We start from the raw sequence: 19,035 nt of genomic DNA on the forward strand, positions 1-19,035 counted from the left end.
GGAAGACCCAGAATTTAGCTGACTGAAGTTGAAAGAGAGAGGTGGCCTGGTGTCTTGATGAAAAAGACAAGAAAATAAAGCCCCTGAGGTAGGGAGCCATGTCATTTCCCTGAAGTTTTTGTGTAGCCCTGGGGCTCCCCCAAATGCAAGTTGGGCTGTTTCTTGGCATGGATGGTGAGGGTTTTGAGGGAACCAGAGAGTTGTGCTTATGGAGGAGACATCAGTATGTGAGTGCCCTCTGCTGCAGACACACGCTAGGTGTGTCGGATGCCGCCAACGGTAGGGGCTCAAGCCCCACTCCTAGTTGCGCTTATTAATCTAGAGAGACGCTGTTATTTCTTTTCTTCTTTCTCCATCCCCGAAACCCTTCCCTCAGAGGAGGAAACAGCAACTTAGAGATGTTGAGCAGCTATGGGGTCACATAGTTGTTAGTAAGCACATAAATGGGATTCACACCTCTTCTGTCATGAGAAGCCGGTTGTTCCTCCTTTGCCTTAGGGTGATGCTCTAGCTCAGCTGCGTGAAGGGGAAGTTGCATGGGCATCTCATTGGTGTTTTTGAGTGACGAATCTGGGACCTGAGGAGTGGGATGTTCACCTTCAGGCAGCATCCAACCCCGTCCCTCCCGTCCCCCCAGCCTCGTTGATCTAGGAAAGGGGGACATTGCAGGGAGGGTCCTGACCCTCCCCTGCTTCAGAGAAGTCTGAGCCTCTGCGTCCTGACTCCTGCCTGGAGCCAGCTGCCTTTCAGGCACGGCCGATGGGTGGGTGTGGGGCCGCAGGCCTTCCTAACCTGGGATGGTGACCAGTGCTTGGTTCAGCATAAACCTTCTGAAGTGAAAATTCTCCGGCTGGTTGGCGGAATGGCACCTTTTCCACCAAGGGGATCTACTCTCCTCAGAGCACCGATTCTGGCAGCAGAATCTTGAAGCTCCTTTTTGAAATGCCTCATGGTTGGCGTTGATTTTCTTATGGCCGTGGGGCCACACTGCATGGTAATGAGCTTACGCAAGAATTACTGAAGGGCAGGACCCTGCTTGTGGTGCCCTGCTGGCACTGTCCTAGCAGATGTCTCCCTTCTTGCCAGGGACAGCTTTTAGTCCAGTTTACAGCTGCTGACGCAGTAACAAAGAGTACAGAAGGACACACCACACTAGAGCAGATGGGAGATAGCAGCTGCCGCCAGCTTTACAGGTGCAGCCTCGGGGAAAGGGCTTCAGGAAGACAGTCACAGCAGTAGTGAAAACAGCTGTTTTCTACGCTGTCTCAGACCAGGCAAAAGGAAAACCAGGCAGTGTATTAAAATGAGACACTCCTCTCCAGAGTATAGAAGATCTCCCTGCGCCCCCACACCCCCTCCCCAGGAATGGACACATTTCTCCTCAGTGATCCGTGATCTCTGTTGAGTTGCGTTGTTTGTTGTTGTGTAGCAAATCACCCCAGAACTTCGTGGCCTAAAACAACAATGATTTAGTATTTCTCATGATTCCTCAGGTTGACTGGGGTTTTCCTGCAGGTCTCGCTTGGGCTTACTCATGTGCCTGTCATCAGCTGGAGAGCTGCTGGCCTGGCTCAGCAGGGACAGCTAGGATGTTAGGCAGTTCTCTCCATGTCTGCAGTTGGCTCAAGTGTGTGGCTAGTGCCTTGGTTCTCAAAGTGTGGTCTCTGGACCAGCAGCATCTGCATCACTTGTGCACTCGCTGACTCTCGGGCCCCATACCAGATTTACTGAATCAGAAAGTCCGGGGGTGGGGCTAGGCTATCTGTGGTCCAACAAGCCCTCCAGGTGATTCTGATACTCCTGAGACTTGAGAATCACTGCTCCTGAGTATTAGGGCTCTTAGCACGTCTTCCTTTCCCTTGCTACCTGTTCCTCCTTTCTCAGGCTCTCTGTCTGTCTGAATTAGGGTATTCTTTGTAGTGTCTACCCTGGATTCTGTTTGTGTCAGTGTAAGGCTGGGGTTTTCTTACTGCTCAGGGGACATTTACTGACCATCAGTCATTGTGCCCAGGCACGTGGGCATAGAGGTAAGACATGGTGCCTGAACTTCCTCAGCTTATAGTCTGTGGGAGGTCGGCCAGTTCAGCAGGGGCAGTGATGAATTCAGTTCGTGTTAATCTTGCGATATCCAGGCAGAAAGCAATATCTAGCACGTAATTGATCCCAGGAGTTAAAACTCAAAAGGCAGGGCCGGAGCTAGCAATTTGAAAGTTCCTTTATACACAATAATTTAAAACTGGTTTTCCTCAAAGGTGGCTATTCATCAGAATCAATTGGGATCTTTAAAAAATGTGGATTATGCACCCCCTCAATCCCCATGACTGTGCGAGTGTTTGGGATCCTTAAGTCCCTGGGTGATTCTGCCCAGCCAGGCTTGAGGAACACGCTCCCAAACCGTGAAACTGTGACAACCCCCTGGAGAAGGAGTAGAGAAAGAATAGGAAGCCAAGTGTGGAACCTTGGGGGACTGCCTGTGATTACGGGCCAGCATAGGGAGAGTCTGTGTGAGAGGACTCTTCTGGAACCAGGGAGACTGGAGAAAGATGAGAGCAGGGTTGTAGACAGACGCCAAGGGACTGGAGAATTAGGGTGGGGAGGGCGTGGTTGAGGAGGATCAGATGCGGGCTCTGCATCCGTGGTGGCCAGAGCCAGAGCGGGAGCCAGACTGCAGCGGTGACCAGTGAGGGGGCAGGCCTGGATGACTTTCAGGGAACTTCAAAGGAAGGAGAGAGGGAAGTGGGAGGGCGGGACCAGTGAAGCAAGGTGTTTTTGTTTTTTTAAATGGGAGAAGCCCGAGCACGTTGCCCAGGGCAGAGAGGCACGGAGAGGGCTGCATGGAAGAGGGTTATTGAGGAAGCCACATCCTGGAGGAGAGGAGGATGGATGCAAAAGCCCAGCTGTTAGGATTGGTCTTGAAGAAAAAGAGGGCCACCCCCGCTCATCCTGGAGAGAAGGAGGTAAGAGAAAGGGTGTGAAAACAGGCGAGTTTGTAGCTGCTGAAAATGGTTGTGGTTTCTCTGTGTCCCTTTTCCTGGTAACCCCAGGGCGCACTTTTCACTTGCTTTGTTCATTTTTACTGATGAGGTTGGTGGGATTTGTGAGCTCCTACATTGTTCAGGGTGCATTCCCAGAACGGGGCACCTTTGGTGTCAGCGAGGCCACCCGTGACTGTTGGCACACGCGTGACTGGGGGCGTTCTTGGGGTCCGTTGTTTCCATGGAGTTCATGTTGTGGCACCACAAGACCCCCACCTTGGAAATGGGCTGGCTGGGTTTCAGCAGTTCCCTGTAAAGCGTTGCTCTGAACTCCCTGTTTCACCATGGAAAGCAAGTTAGTGGTTAGTGCCTGGTGAGTTCACAAAGCTCACTCAGCTCATGATGCTGTGGAAATTGCCGGAAGTCTGTGTCTATGACCCCCTTACGTCAACCCATCTATGGCGCCGCCTCTTCTGTGCCTGTTACTCTTCCTCCTGCTCAACCCTCCTGCCTTCCCCCTCTGACTCCTTTTTCCATAACGTTTCAGTTTCTTTGAAGGACTGATAGACTTGGAAGGTTGACCCGGCCTTCTCTTGCGCATGCGCAGTGTGTCAGAGGAAAGGGGTGTCTGTGGGGTTGGTGGCTCTCGCTCTGTGAGGTTGCAGGCTGGTGCTGTCGACATTTGGCTGGGCAGTTGCTCGGGCTGAGGCTTGCAGCATCCCCAGCTCTCCTTGCTAAATGTCAGTATCACCCCTCAGTTTGTGACAGACACCCCCTCATACTGTTTCCAGACGCCCCCTGGGGATGACAGCTTGCTGCCTGTTGAGAACTCAGCTGTTCACGCATCTCTCTGGTCAGGAGCCGGTAGGACGGCTGTAGGAGTCCCTGCAGTTGGGCTCCTTGGAAATGTACACTGTTGTGTGTGTGGTCAGCTAACCAGGCTGGTGGGTAAGAGCTTTTGGAAGCTGTTTCAAAGGCATGATGTTTACATGACAAAAGAAAACAGGTTGGTTATCATTTCCTGGTATCTGGTTAAAATATGTAGGCAAGGCAGTAGCTGTAAGTGAAGATGCGTAGGACGGTATTTGTTGTGCTTGAAAACATGGCCTGTTATGGAACAATTAAGTTAGGGTGTAAATTTTTTTCCTGTTACATATATAGCTGGTTAACCTATGTCTTAGTATGTACTAACCTGAATTTAGAAAATTTGGGGGGGAAGGGTGGGAACAAAAGTAGACTCTTTGCTTAGACAAATGATTTTTCAGTAAGTCCATATATCTGTTATAACATATTCAAATAAGTGTTTTGATTTTTATTTACTTTATACAAATGCTGGAGTCTTTCCTAGTTTTTATAATTTGGGTAATTGTTCTTGTTTGTACACTTGCTGTGTTTCATATCCTAATGCATACATGTGGGTGAGACTTAGAAATCTTTAAGTCCTGAATTTGAAGAATCGTAGTCACAACCAGCCTTCAGTGAGGAAAACGGATCAGTCTTGGAGGGACTGTGGTCTGTAGGTTATAAATACAAGGAAATAGCTGTCACAGGATTGTGAGTTTTTGAAGTTTTCTTTCTTTTCCTTCTCTCCTACAGAACCTAAAAGCAGATCCAGAAGAGCTTTTTACAAAACTGGAGAAAATTGGAAAGGGCTCTTTTGGTGAGGTGTTCAAAGGCATTGACAATCGGACTCAGAAAGTGGTTGCCATAAAAATCATTGATCTGGAAGAAGCTGAAGATGAGATAGAGGACATTCAACAAGAAATCACAGTGCTGAGTCAGTGTGACAGTCCATACGTAACCAAATATTATGGATCCTATCTGAAGGTAAAGCTTAAAAATAAAAACACGATTTTCCATGATGCAGCACTTATCTGAGCTGCGAGCAGTGTATGTGAAGGACTTCAATAAAGAGCACAGCAGATTTTCAAAGGAAGGAGAAATGTCTCGACCTTTGCAATCAAAAGAACCTGGCTTTTTTTATCATCTTAAATGTCACTTAGAGAAATATATTTTTGGTAAAAGTGTTTGATGTTGAAATTTCCTTTCAGACAAGAAAGGGTATTTCTGAGTGGGATTTTGTCATCAAAAACACATTTCTTATTAAGTTGTTATAATGATAACCATTAATCACCCAATTTTAGCATGGTTTATGGTAAAAACTCCTGCCAACCTAAGAATATTAGTTTTTTGATATTTTCAGTTATCAAATGTGGTTTAATTTAATGCTGTTTTTAAAAACTACTGAAAATTGATAATGTTGATTAGTTGAGCTAGTTTATTACATTTAACTTTTAAGAATTCTAGGAAAGTAAGTAATTACTTAAATAAAACAGTAGTTATAATACAACACTACAAATTGTCCTTGATCTTCACTCAGTTCTTTAAGTGAGAGAGGAGTATTAAAGATGGTTTTCTAGTCCTCCATGAAACATTTTAGATGTTGTAGGGTGATCATGTTATACCAAGAAAGTTTAAGACTAGCCCTTGTGTTTCAAGTTCCTTGACATATGCCTGTTTTACTGAACTTAGAAATGTAGTATCTTTCAAAATGGGGTTTTGGAAATTTTAAGAATTGGTGAAAAAAAATTCTGCAATAATTCTTGTGGAAACTAAAACTTCATAGGTAGAAAGAACTATTTCCTGGAGGAGGCAGCAATAAGCCTGGATAATGTAAGACTGGGCCTCCTCCTGTCCTGGGTTCATCCTCTAAATTCTCCACGTTGCAGCTCACAACCTGCTCTGATGTCAGAGGGATAGTGCAGGCTTTGCTTTTGTGGAAATGTAATAAAGCACAAGTGGAAGGATGAAAATTTTGAGAACCTTTGATGCACTAAAATGAATATTTAAAAGAAATAAAAATTGGTAATCCTATTTTTTTTTTTAATTCCTAAAGGATGGCAGTGTGTCGTAGGTCAAATGCCGCATTTTGGAGTGAAAAGAATAAGCTTCGGAGTCAGATGTTTTGGACTTGAATCTTGTTTGTTTTGGTGTGTGGCCTTGAGCAAGTTTTTTTTTTAAACTTCCCTACTTCCTCATTTGTAAAATGGAAAATTATGGTATTTACCTCATTATTGTAAAGATTAAATGGAATTTGGTATGTGAAAATACCGGCATGTAGTAGGTACTTAGTGAGTGTTAATTTTCTTCCTTAATGGATAGAATTTATTCATACCTCGTCCCTGAAACTACCCTTCGTTGAAGGATGCATCCACTGAGGTCGGAGCGAGGAGGCGGAAGTGTGCCAGCAGTAACAATGAATGTTGCTGTGGGGTGCATCCAGTTTGGGTTTTGAGAGGGCAAAAGGGAAGCACTATAAGTTTTGTCATTCTCGTGATCCAAGAGGAGAACACATGTGACTTCCATATGGGAAATCAAAGGTCTTGATGTGAAATTTCTGTTGAGTGAAAACAAACAGCTGAAGAATCTCAACTTGAACTTGCTCTACTGTATAACTTAATATGCTTTGTGGAATGAATTCAACAATAGTTTTACGGTAGATTCGGAGTTGGGTTTCATGTGGTATGCTGACGTTTTGTTTTCATATGAATTATGGTACCTTTGGCAGAGGAAGTATAGAAGATCCTCACATTTTTGGTGATTTATACCACGTAATATTTAACTATGGAAATTAAGGCTCAGTGGTTTAAGAGTATCTTTTTCAACCTCAGTGGAATTTTTTTCTGCACGCTGGAATAGATTGCTTCATGGTAGCCAAACATGGTGTTACCTTAACTGTACGTATCACGAGATTCCATCTGGTATGTCCTACTCTTGCCTGAGTCACTAATTCTAGAACTTACATTCTGAGTCAACCTAACCTTGATCTAGAGTTGCCCAGTGAGTTTATTTAGTTAACACAATGTCAGCTGCTAGAGTAAACCCGCTACATTTATAATGGCTCAAATATGATAGAAGTTGATTTCTTGCTCACTGGTAGCCCTGATCCTTGGGCACTTTTCCTCTAGTTATTCAGGAACCTCGGTTCTTTCTGCCTTGTTGCTTCTCCTTCCATCTTCCAAACCTGGCTCTGCTCGGCTGCCTTAAGCATCGTGGGGGCAAAGGAGGCTCTGGTGGGAAGTTTTCATGTGCCCAGGCCTAGACAGAGAGTGCATTGTTTCAGCCCACATTCCCCTGGCCAGAACTCAGTCGCATGACCACACCAAACTCAGGAGAGGCTGGGAAATGTCACCTAATCATGGGCTTTGTGGGAGAGGAAATGGGCTTGGTGCTCAGCCGGCCATCCTTCTCCAAAGCTACTTCCTCTGTGAAGGAAGCGGAATAACTCACGGAATGATTTTCTCCACTGTCTGTCTGCAGGTAGGATGAAAAATTTTGATAATTTTGTCTAAACTACTTTATATATTTTACTGGGCAGACTGTCCTTTAGGAAATACAACTGCCTTGAGAATGCCAGGAATAATATCACCATTGTGAAAAGTTGCCCTTAATTTCTTAAACCTTTCTGTCTAACTTGACTAAAAACGTAATAAACTGCTCTTGTTAAACAATATTAACTAGTATAAGTTGAGCAGGACAAGAATCCAGACCTGTGATTCTATGTGCCCGTTCTTGTATAACAGAGTTTCATAAAATTCCTTGGCCCGGGGGAAGACCCTCAGTGGTGATCCATCTCATAGGCTTATGGAGTTTAAATTAGTACAGTCCTAACTGTCAAGGAAGATACAAATTAAATTAACATGTAAGACCAATGGGTCTTGGACACAGAGTTGACAATAATTGTGCTTTGGGGGCCGGCCCGGTGGTGCAAGCGGTTAAGTGCACGTGCTCCGCTCCGGCGGCCCGGGGTTCGCCGGTTCGGATCCCGGGCGCACACCGACGCACTGCTTGGCAAGCCATGCTGTGTCGGTGTCCCATATAAGGTGGAGGAAGATGGGCACGGACGTTAGCCCAGGGCCAGTCTTCCTCGGCAACAAAAGAGGAGGATTGGCAGATGTTAGCACAGGGCTGATCTCCTCACACACACAAAAAAATATTGTGCTTTGTATGGTTTTCACTGCCCTTTTAAAAACTCCCCATCGTGTTCAGAGTTGATGTTTTTAGTTCCTTCAGTGGTGATGGGAGAGAGGGCTGTAGGATTTCACTTTGTGTTAAGGAACTTCTATAGAGCAAGATTGGGTAAAGAGGAAATGAGCAGAAACTGGTTTCTTCATTGCTAGATTAGCATTAGAAGGTCTCATCGTTATGTTTTGGTTTCAATCATCTAGTCTAGAAAAAGAGATTAAAAACAATAAGTAAGTGATCTAAATATCCTGAATGTTACTGAAGATTGGGAGAGCGGAGTTAATTTTGACTTTGTAGCTGTGATCAAATCGCAGAATGGCTGTGAAGCATGTTTTTCCCCCAAATGTTAAAAACAACGCCAACAATTTGGGGAGGAGAGGGAATAATACAACAGTGAAAATTTATGTTTATGCTGATGAATCTGAGGCCTGGAAAAGTCTTGAAGATGATCACATTCCATAGAAGAACTTCATTCATTGTAGTTTGTGTTTAATTTTTGGGAAATTAAACTAGCTAGAATATTTAATTAACCAGAAGCCTCTGTATCCCAACCGTTATACCACTGGAGTTTTTACCACAAAAATAACATGTACAAGGTCATAATGAACCCGTGTGTATCTGTGTCTGAGGGTGGTTTGGGTCTGTGCAAGAGGAGAGAGAGAATTTTTTGGTTTTATTGTTGAATTAGGCAGTGAAGACATAATATCATAACAGTGGACAGTGTGGGGTCATACAGGATCCTATGCCTGTTTTCTTTTTATGCAGGATTGACATGTGCTACTCATTCTCCTCAGCGATACAAATCTCTGCTTTTTAATTTTGTGGAGGTTGCCAGCCTATTAGAATCTCCATTTTGAGATTCTCTTAGAGTAATAGCCAGAATTTTAGTCTCAGATCCTAGTACAGGGACTTAACTGTCTGGGTGTCTCTCAGGCTGCTGACTTCCTCAAGGATAAAATGCAGATAAATATACCTATCTTATGTGATTACTGTGAAGATTGAGATCATATAGGTAAAGTACCTGGCATGTAGGAGATTTTTAGTAAATGATAATTTAAAAATTATTTTTTTAATAAGGGAAAAGCTTTCTTGCCAAATGACTCACAATTCACAAGTCTTAAAAACAGATTATTAGCATACTAAAAATTAGGTTTATCAGTTTCTTTTATGATAAATTATTTAGTATTTTCAAACATCAAGCCAGTTTAATGAAAGCAAATCAGGTGCAAGGCAAAAAACCCAAAACAAAACTGTGTTTATCAAACCTTTACTTGTCTAGTTGTTTTTGGTGTAGTATCTATGTTAAGGAAACATGTCCATGGAGTGAGTAGTTGTCTAATAGTGGATTCATATCCTTGACTTCAGAGTAAGTTTGTCTTCAGTTCTCAAAGTTTCTTAAGGTAGTTTTACCCATCAGATTCACTAGAAAACTAACATGGGAAAGTCCCTTGATGAGTTTTAGAAAACTAAGTGCGCTATGTAAGTACCACTTATTCTGGTAAAGGGTTGATTGTGTTGTATACATTACAGATACAATTTGGAGTAATTTTTTAAAGTTATATTCTTTGAACTTCTGATTTGTCTTTTTTTTTCTTTCTTTCCCAAAAGGAAAAGAGTAGTTCCTGATGAAATAGAAAATCCAATCATTTTACCCTAGGGAAAGAAGTACAAAATACTTAATATAAATGGCTGGCGTCTCTGTGAATGATGCTGCTGGGTAGGGATTACCATCCACCCATGGTCTGGGCTTATGCTCCTTGTCCCAGCATAACTATTAATAGCCGCCCCCTTGGCTTTCAGAAGCATCCTAGTTTGGACGATAATCAGCCTACTATGCTTTACCTCTAGAAAAAAACAAAACCATTGTCTGTCCCTTGCCCATATTGTGTTATAATTCCATGTTCTTTTTATCTCTCAGAGAAGAAATATTGGTGTAGCTACATGACAATGAGCATATCCGTTAGGACACGTCTGAATTTTACCTCCACTTGCACTTTTCCCCCGACTGCCCCGTGGCAAATCCTGCTCTTGTATTGATCTCTGGTTTCAGACATAGTTAGGAGGATAGATGGTTATTAGTTTTGATAAGCATTTGAGTTCAGATTTATGTCTGGTGTGTATAAACTCTCCTGTGCCTCAAGAATTCTTATGAAAGCACACAGGTCCTTTCTCCTTCAGGTCTTTCCTACCCTAAAGACCGAGAGTTCACATTCTTGTTGAGAAAGAGAAAATAAGATCCTGTTAGTATAGTACACGTGGAGAGACGATTTGCAGCTTAATTGAACCAGAGTCAACAAGCCAAATTTAAAGGGCCAGAGAAGAAAGTCGGGGCTTTCCCGAGTGGAGAAGTCCCTGTGTAGCCGGAGGCGTTTCTGTGGTTGTAACAGAGAAGAACACGTGACATTGGGTCCGAGCCACCTAAATGGAGTACTTGTACCTCTTGCTGACTGCCCCATGTGTACCCTCCTGGACTGAAGGTACATGTGGCCATGTCTGGAGACATTGTCATTACTAGGGGGCAGTGCTACTGGCATCTAGTGGGTGGAGACCGGAGATGCTGCTACGTAGCCTGCGGTGCACAGGATAGCCTCCACAACGAAGAATCACCCAGCCTAAATGTCCACAGTGCCGCTCCTGAGAAAACTCTGCCCTGTGGAGTGAACAGTGGTCTTTTGTCCCAGAATATAGGTATAAGCAATGGTATTTCGAGGGCTGGTGTTTAGGACTCTTGGGCTATTCCAAAGGGTATTTTGGACAGGGGGTCTCAGAGACCACGGTTATGCCCATGTGATTTTTGTGGCTAGACCGGCTGTGAGCTTTGTGAGCATTGTCACATTGTCAGCAGGGTGTGTCCAAACTTAGGCCAGTGGTTTTACACTGTTCGGGGCCTGTGCAGCCTTGTATGCCAGTTGCTGAAACCATGAAATGTCAAATAGGGGATTTGATGGTATCTGAAAGATGCTTCTCTGCATTCCTTTTGTTCTGATATAAGATAGGGCAAAGGCTATGTGATTCCTCGGAACATAATGGGCCAAAGAAGCTTGTTCACAGCAGGGGTCGTTTATCTAAATACTGACTGTGACCCTTTCTAGTCTAGTGTTCATTATAAGCTCAGCTTTCTTTAATGAAGCAGTAGAAAGCGGTGCTGGGCTGGTGTCCTAGGGATGCAGTTCATCAAATGAGAGGGCGCATTCCCTCACTGAAGGGAGTCTTCATGGGAAGTGTGATTCTCCCTGAACACTGTGCTCTCACTGCAAAGTTGATGTTGCCGGGACATTATTTAATACCGGGAGTTGTGCTGTGTACCTAGAGGCCCTCATCCTGCTAACTGTTGGGCTGTTTTCTAGCAAACTGATGATGACCAAGGTCAGAAGTAACTATCTGGTTTTAATTTTGACCTTGGTCATTAGAGTAGTGTTAATGAATGAAAAAGCAAATGAGATGCTGATACCTTGCTTTCTTTTTGTGTGTGTGTTTTAAGGTTGTTTTTTTTTTGGTGAGGAAGATTGTCGCAAGCTAACATCTGTGCCAGTCTTCCTCTATTTTGTATGTGGGATGTCGCCACAGCACGGCTTGATGAGCGGCGTGTAGGTCCATACTTGGGATCCGAACCTGCAAACCCTGGGCTGCCGAAGCGGAGCGTGTGAACTTAACCACTGTGCCACTGGGTTGGCCCCCTGTTGTTGTTTTTTAAAACATGGTTATGTCATTCTTGGTGCTAAAGCAGAGATCTTCCCACTGTAGCTTCTCTGAGCTTTGGACTAACTGCCAAGCCAGTAAAATAGCCTGTTTTGTTCCGTTAAATGAAGTGTGTTGGTCGTTTTCTTATTGTGTTTCTTTCCCCCTTTTCCATTTATGAACCTCAGATGAGGTTCATAATGAGGAGAGTTGAGTTTTTCTTCATGTTCTGCACTTTGTGGCACCATCATCACTGATCCATGTAAGACCCTTCTCTGTTTTGATCCATTTTATTATTTTGTCCTTCATCCCCACTGCCCTTCTCTTTTGTACCACAAGTTTTGATATGTCTTAGGATATGTGTGTGTCCTCAATAGATAAAACATTGTTTTGTGTACCATGTATGAGTTTATTTTTCCCTGCCACATAATTATTTTTTAAAATTTGCACCTAGTAAAACTAACTTTTTTGGGTGTACAGTTTTTACAGTTGTATGCATTTTAACACATGTATAGATTCTTATAACCACCAACGCACAGGGTACAGAAGAATCCTAGCATCCTGAAGAAATCCCAACCCATCCCCCACCCCAACCCCTGGCAACTGTTGATCTGTTTCTTGTCCCTGTAGTTTTGCTTTTTCCAGAGTGTCATATAAATTGTGTCACGCACCTTTTGATACTGGTTTCTTTCAGTTAGCATAACGCACTTGGGTTTCATCCATCTTTGTTTGTTCCTTTTTATTGTTGAGTCATATACCATTGTATGGATGTACTGTGTTGACCTATTGAAGGGCATTTGGGTTGTTTCCAGATTTTGGCAATTATGAATAATGTTGCTATAAACATTCATGTACAGTTTTTGTATCAACGTAAGCTTTCATTTCTCTAGGATAAATACCTAGAAGTAGGATTGCTGGATCATATAGCAAGTGTATGTTTAATTTTCCACGGTGGCTGTATCATTTTGCATTCCCACCAGCATTTGATATTGTCAGTATTTACAATTCACTCATTTAAAATGCACTATTCATTGATTTCTAGTATATTGACAGAGTTGTACTGCCATCACCATAGTGAACTTTAGATTTTCATCACCTGGTAAAAAAATACTCTGTATCCATTACTGGTCACTCTCCATTTCCTTCCAACCTCCCCACCCGTAGGCAACCACCAATCTACTCTCTACCTCTATAGATTTGTCTTTTCTGAACATTTCATGTAAATGGAATCATACAATATGTGGCCTTTTGTAACTGGCTTCTTTCCCTTAGCATAATGTTTTCAAAGTTCATGTTAGCATGCATCCGTACTTCATCCCCCCCCCCCAGTGAGGAAGATTGGCCCTCAGCTAACATCTGTTGCCAATTCTCCTCTTTTTGCTTGAGGAAGATTGTCGCTGAGCTAACACCTGTGCCAGTCTTCCTCTACTTGATATATGGGACGCCGCTGCAGCATGGCTTGTTGAGCAATGCGTAGGTCTGTGCCCACCATCCGAACCCATGAACCTCAGGTGGCCGAAGCGGAGCGTGAGAACTTAACCATTACACCACTGGGCGGGCCGCTGTACTGCATTCCTTTTTATTGCTGAATAATACTCCATTGTATGGATATACCACATTTCATTTATCCGGTGGATGGACATTTGGGTTGGTTTCACATTTTGGCTATTATGAATAATATTGCTGTGAACATTTGTGTACAAGCTTTTGTGTAGACGTTTGTTTATCTTGAGTATATCTCTAGGTGTGGAATTGTTAGGTCATATGGTAACTCTGTGTTGGACCTTTTGAGGAATTGTCAAGACTGTTTTCTAAAGCACCTGCACTGTTTTACATTCCCACCAGCAGTGAGTGAGGGTTCCAGTTTCTCCTCATCCTCATTCAATTTATTATTGTCTTTTTCATTATGGCCATCCTAGTGGGTGTGAAGTGGTATCTCATTGTGGTTTTGGTTTGCATTTCCCTCATGGCTGATGATGTTGGGCCTGGTTTGTCTGCTTCCTTGCCAACATTGATATAAAACTTTCCAACCTTTCTCAGTCTCATATGTATATAGTATTTCATTATACTTATTTGCATTTCTACTATTAATACTGAGTTTGAGCATCTATTCATATAGTCTTGGCCCTAAGGATTTCCTACCCTGTCGAATTGTTTGTTCATATCTTTTGTGAAGTTTTCTGTTGGATTTCCTATTTTTAGTGTTTGATATGTATATTTAAGTTATTCTTTATCAGTTTTAGATATCACAACAATTTTCTCTGTATTGTACTTTATTTATTGTACTTCTTTACTTTAAGATGTCCTTTGTTGAAAAAAATCCTTAATTTTCATGTAGTTAAATCCATCAATTTTTCACCTTTGGATTTCTGTTTTTGGGATCCTGTTTAAGGAGATTCTTAAGGTTAAAAATATATTTAAATTTTTTTTCTTCTATCAGCTTTATAATTTTGCCTTTTACATTTAGATCTTTAATCTATCTAGTGTATAGTATGAAGTAGGGATTTTATTTTTCTCCATGTAGTGATAGGTTTCTAATACTATTTTATAAATAATCGGTCCTTTCCCTACTCACGTATGATGCTGTATCACGTGCCAAAGTCTCATATGTGTCTGGGCCTGTTTCTGGATTTTCTGTTCTGTTCCTGGGCCAATATCATTCATGCTATGTATATTGTTTATTATTACCTTGGCTTTGTTTCAAGTCATGATATCTGGGGGGGTAACCCTCTCCACCTCTGCCCACATACATACAAAAACTTTTGCTGTTTTTAAAAAGTGCGTGAGGTCTTCGAAGACTTTTATTTTTCCACATAAATTTTAGAATGAGGTTGTACATTTTCTGTTTAAAATCCTACTGAAATTTAAAAATTGACTTTTGAGGAGAATTGACATCTTAAGCCATCTCATCCTTGAACATGAATGCCTGTCTTTTTGTTTGGGTTGTCTTTTGTGAGCTTTAATAAAGTTTAAAAATTTTCCTCCATAAAGATCTTGTGGATTCATAGGTCAGTTCCTAGAGAGCTAGTTTTTATTGCTATTTTGAATGCTATATTTTCAGATTGGTTATTGCTTAGTTAAGGGAATGGTTATGATTTTTTCACATTTTTTTGGCAGTCTTGATGACTCTTACTAGTTTTCTGTGCATATGCTCACATCCACACATAGTGATAGTTCTCTGTTTTCCCTTCCATTCTTACTGCCATCTTAGGTCTTATGTTTTGGCCGTGAACCTCTAGTATTGTGTTGACCATGTGTGTTTTGGCCATGACCTAGTACTGTGTTGGCTATGTAGTGATAGGAAGGATATGCCTGTCTTGTTCTTGATCTTAAAGAAAATGCATCTTAAACTTTTCTTTAATAGGTATGGTGTTTGCTATTGAGTTTTGGTGTGGAGCCTTTTTTTTTTTTTTAAATTAAGGAAGTCTGCTTCTATTCCTAGTTAAGAGTTTTTTTTTTTTCTTTTTTAAATAATGAGCAAATAAAGCATAGCACATATTTTTTCCCTATAATTTGTAACATAGTTATGTGATTTTTCTTTTTCAATCTTGGTTCAAATAGATGGCAATTTGCTAGATCTAAGGTGTGCCCTTTCCTACCTTTAAGAAGGAAAATTGTCTTCACAGAGTGAGGAAAGTCTTCTCTAGTTGATGTTGCTGAGAAGACCAGAGAGTTGGCTTTATTAGTTAAGAACTTTAAGATTGTCTTCTAGGGCAGTTTGTTATATTGGTCTGCAGTTTTGCACAGTGCTCACAGATTGAACAGAAAAGTAGAACCTAACCTTGCCTTGGACCATAGGTCGTTGTAGAGGCTCCCTCACCAATTCCTTCCCTGGTATTTCTTTCTTGGTCATGGGTTAGGAAGCTGCTGAGGCAGAGAATTTTAGCCCACTGCTCAGTTGATCATTGTGTTCTTTACTCACACCTGTGCTGGCAGTTCTGCATTTCGGCTCCTGAACCTTCTCTGGGTTCCTGATGTGGAGGACTAACCCGGTTCAAAGTGACTAAACTGAAAACACTGTGCACTGGCCTGTGTATTGAGTTTGAGGAGATGTTTGCAGTTTGTGGAAAGTTTTTGTATTTTGTGGGGCGATGTCTGGATGGATTTGTCTCCTTCAGAGTCCTTCAGATGGAGGCTGGGAGAGGCTCTGAGTGGTCATCATTTCTGTGTATGCAACTTGGAATTGTTTCTCCCTTTGTTGGGGACTGTCCAGGACAAACTTGGGAGTATTTCAAGTGGTAAGAGGCTGTGCAGAGGAAGGATGGATTCTGAATGGCTTGGACTGCCGTGGTGAGCCACACAGTTCTTTGTATTTTTGAATTTACTATAATACTAAATATTCTTCATACATTGGTTTTAAATTCCACTTCGGTACTTTTCCCTCTGCATTTTGGACCACATAGGTTTGTGGGATAACGCAGCTCCAGCTTGACTTGCAATAGAGGTTTGGGGATTGGGGGAAGAGGTCTGCAAATACGGTTTTGAGAAATATCATAAAGGAGCTGGAGAAGAGACTTTCTTAGAAAGAGGGGAAGACTGCCCTTACCCGTTACTTTTCTATTCTTTTCTAGACTTTCTGACCCCAAGCTCTAGAGATCTGGAGACCTACCTCTGAAAATCTAGTGCTGGTTCTGAATTTAAACCAGCAGTGTTGTCACCTAATCTTGGACCTGTGTTCTCATCTGGAAAATAAAGAGATTGGATATGTTTATCCTCTAAGTTCCTTTCAGTCTCTGATTCAGCTTAGCTTGCCATTTAATAAGCTGTTTCTTGTGCACAGTCAGAGAAATTAGAATCGTGTATTAGAAGAGGAAAGGACCTTGGAGGCTCCTGGCCCACACTTTTTAGTCTCTGGATTAGAAAACCATGGCACGGAGAAGTTGGGTGCTTCCATTTTTTCCTAATATCGCAGGGTTGGTAGTTGAGCTGGGATTCAGGGCTGGAGGTTCCTCATTCCTGGTCCACCATGGGCCTCCCCGCCCCTGACTGTTGTGTCCTACCAGGTACTCCCCATTTCCCTTATTGGAGTCCTGCTCTCTGTGGCCCGTTCCCCCTTCTACAGAGGATAGTTCAGATGTCTAGTCAGTAGCCGAGCCCATTTTACGTGAGCTAAGCCATTCAGTCCTGAGGCAGGGGTGCCTTACTTTTGCTTAATTAGGCGCAGCCCTTTTCTTTCCTCAGGTGGATGATGGATCACCTGCAAGAGTGTGATCCTGTGGCATCACCTGGGGAGCTTAAAGATTCCTGAGACCTGGCCCCAGCTTCAAATTCTGATTTCTTTGTTCTCAGCTGTGGCCCAGACGGTGGGTGTTTTAAAAGCTCCCCAGGTGATTCTAATGTGAGATCAAGGGTGAAAACCACTGATCTGTAGGGCCACCTTAAGAGAGGGAGTATCTGCAGAATCAGCCCACAGAAGATAATTACCACTAAGGAGGCTTTCAGTGTTCGAGAAAATACCAACTCAGAAGGTTTAAACAAAAGGGTGTGTGTTTCCTTATGCAGTAAAAGTTCCGGAAGAAGGACAGCTCCAGGTGTATGTAGAACAGCTTGTTATCGAGGGTCCAGTTTCCTTCTTTCTTTTCATATTGCAGTCCTCAGGGTTTTGGCTTTGCCTGTGGGCAGATAAAGGGTCATTTTTTTCTGGAAGAGTTTTCTTCTTCAGCTACGGGAAACCTTTCTCAGAAACCTCCCCAGGCCACCTCCTCTCATGTTTCACTCATCATAACTGGGTCACAGGCTGATGCCTCAGTCAGCCCCTGCCTGGGGGCTGGGGGCACCTCGTCGGCTCCCACCAAACAAGATTTACCTCTAGAGCTGGGAGTAGGGTGGGCTCCCCCAGAGACACAGAGTTGGGGAAGGGAGAAGGGGAGGTCTTGATTGAGTGGATCAGCCAGCAGCACCTCTGACAAGGTGTTCTAGTGGGTCCTGCCCTTGACATGCCCATTTCTGCTCCAGCTGCCAGAGCTGGCTGTCACATGAGCCCTGCAGGGCAGCTGTTGTCTCTCCTACTCCTTTGCTTACACCTGGTCTCTGCCAAGAACCCCATTTTGGTTTTGTGGTCCTGTAGCTTTCTTTGTCAGCGCCTCCATCCTCGTTCTTTGCCTGTGTGTGGTTGCCCATAGGACGGTGGGGCAGAGATGGCGTTTCTTCTCCTCATGGCCTGTCCACTTAATTAGCACACTTGCTCTCTGCAGAGCTGAGTTCTTCATGACGCTTGGGTTTGTTTCCCCCGCCCCCTTGCGTCCTGAGGCAGGTCCTTGGTGGTAACATGGCTTTTTTGTCTGACAGTGTCGCCCCATTGGGCTCTGAAGGGTTGACTGATGTGGAGTTAGTTCCTGGGCATCTCAGGAGGGCGTGAAGCGGTTGAGATATCTGCCTTTTGGAAACGCACGAGACCTAAAGATTTTTTTGCTGTGTTTGAGTTCTTGTGCCCTGTTGTGATGATTCATCTTTACAGAAGTACATTAATTTGTGGGTGACTTTTCTCCCTCCTCTTTGGATACCTGAAACATATTTGAGTCAAACTTTTACAAAAGAAATATTCTCCCTCATAAAACTCTTTGAGTAGATTGTTTTTTCCTTCTTTTTTTCTTTGTATGCATGATGGTACAGATAACTGTAAACAGAATATTCTGATTTCTGTGATTTTCATTATTGCGGTGGCAAGGATCAAATATCTTCAGGCATTTCTTTGAAGGAAAGAGGATTTAAAGAAAACGGTGAGATGATATACAGTAGAACATATTAGTTGGAATTAGTTGGGAAGTATTGATGTTTTGGTGTTGGGTGGCTATTGGCTTACTGCAGATTGAATTGCTAAAAGCAATTTATATAACCTGTTAAGTAGACCAAGGATCGTTACACTGGATTAGGTACGTAACTTAGTTTACTGAATTTTGATGATTTTTGGTTGACTTAGTGTGAGATTGGCTTTCTGATTATATGCTTCAATTGGATCTAATGACTTCTCCCTGTCGTTATAAATGGAGTCAGTGGAGATAGGTCAATGGCAAGGTTGATTATAGACAGGAGCTAATCACCTACATTTTCTGTTTACATACAAGCCTTTTCTCTTATTCCAGCTGAGGCTGGTATTAGAGTGTCACATGGATTTTGGAGTCAGTAGTCATATATATTAAGCAGGTGTGATGAGGTGGAGTTGCTTGTATTGAAATGTTTGGTGGGAAACATTGGCTCTTCTTTGAGAAGGAAATGCTATTATGTTCGCTTTCTGCACTGAGGTATAGCATCAAGACTTCTTGCCTTCCTCTCGTCTCTTTTATCTAGGTGGATCTTTATTTCTGGATACTTTTCTTTTTGAAAGTTGAGATCCATTCAGAGGCCGACAGACTTGTCC

General features: G+C 42.8%; 1 protein-coding gene across 3 annotated transcripts in view; it reads left to right on the plus strand.

Annotated features, from left to right (window-relative positions):
* Positions 1 to 19,035, plus strand: part of STK24 (serine/threonine kinase 24) — a 116,435-nt gene that overhangs the window by 42,293 nt on the left and 55,107 nt on the right. For all 3 annotated transcript variants that reach the window (XM_087435905.1, XM_087435906.1, XM_087435907.1), the window contains exon 2: positions 4,572 to 4,802. In XM_087435905.1, coding sequence (XP_087292031.1) covers positions 4,572 to 4,802 — 231 coding nt within the window. The remainder of the gene's footprint in view (positions 1 to 4,571; positions 4,803 to 19,035) is intronic.

Source organism: Ceratotherium simum, chromosome 10, assembly GCF_057802395.1.
Source record: "Ceratotherium simum simum isolate JZ-2026a chromosome 10, ASM5780239v1, whole genome shotgun sequence".
Lineage (NCBI taxonomy): Eukaryota > Metazoa > Chordata > Mammalia > Perissodactyla > Rhinocerotidae > Ceratotherium > Ceratotherium simum.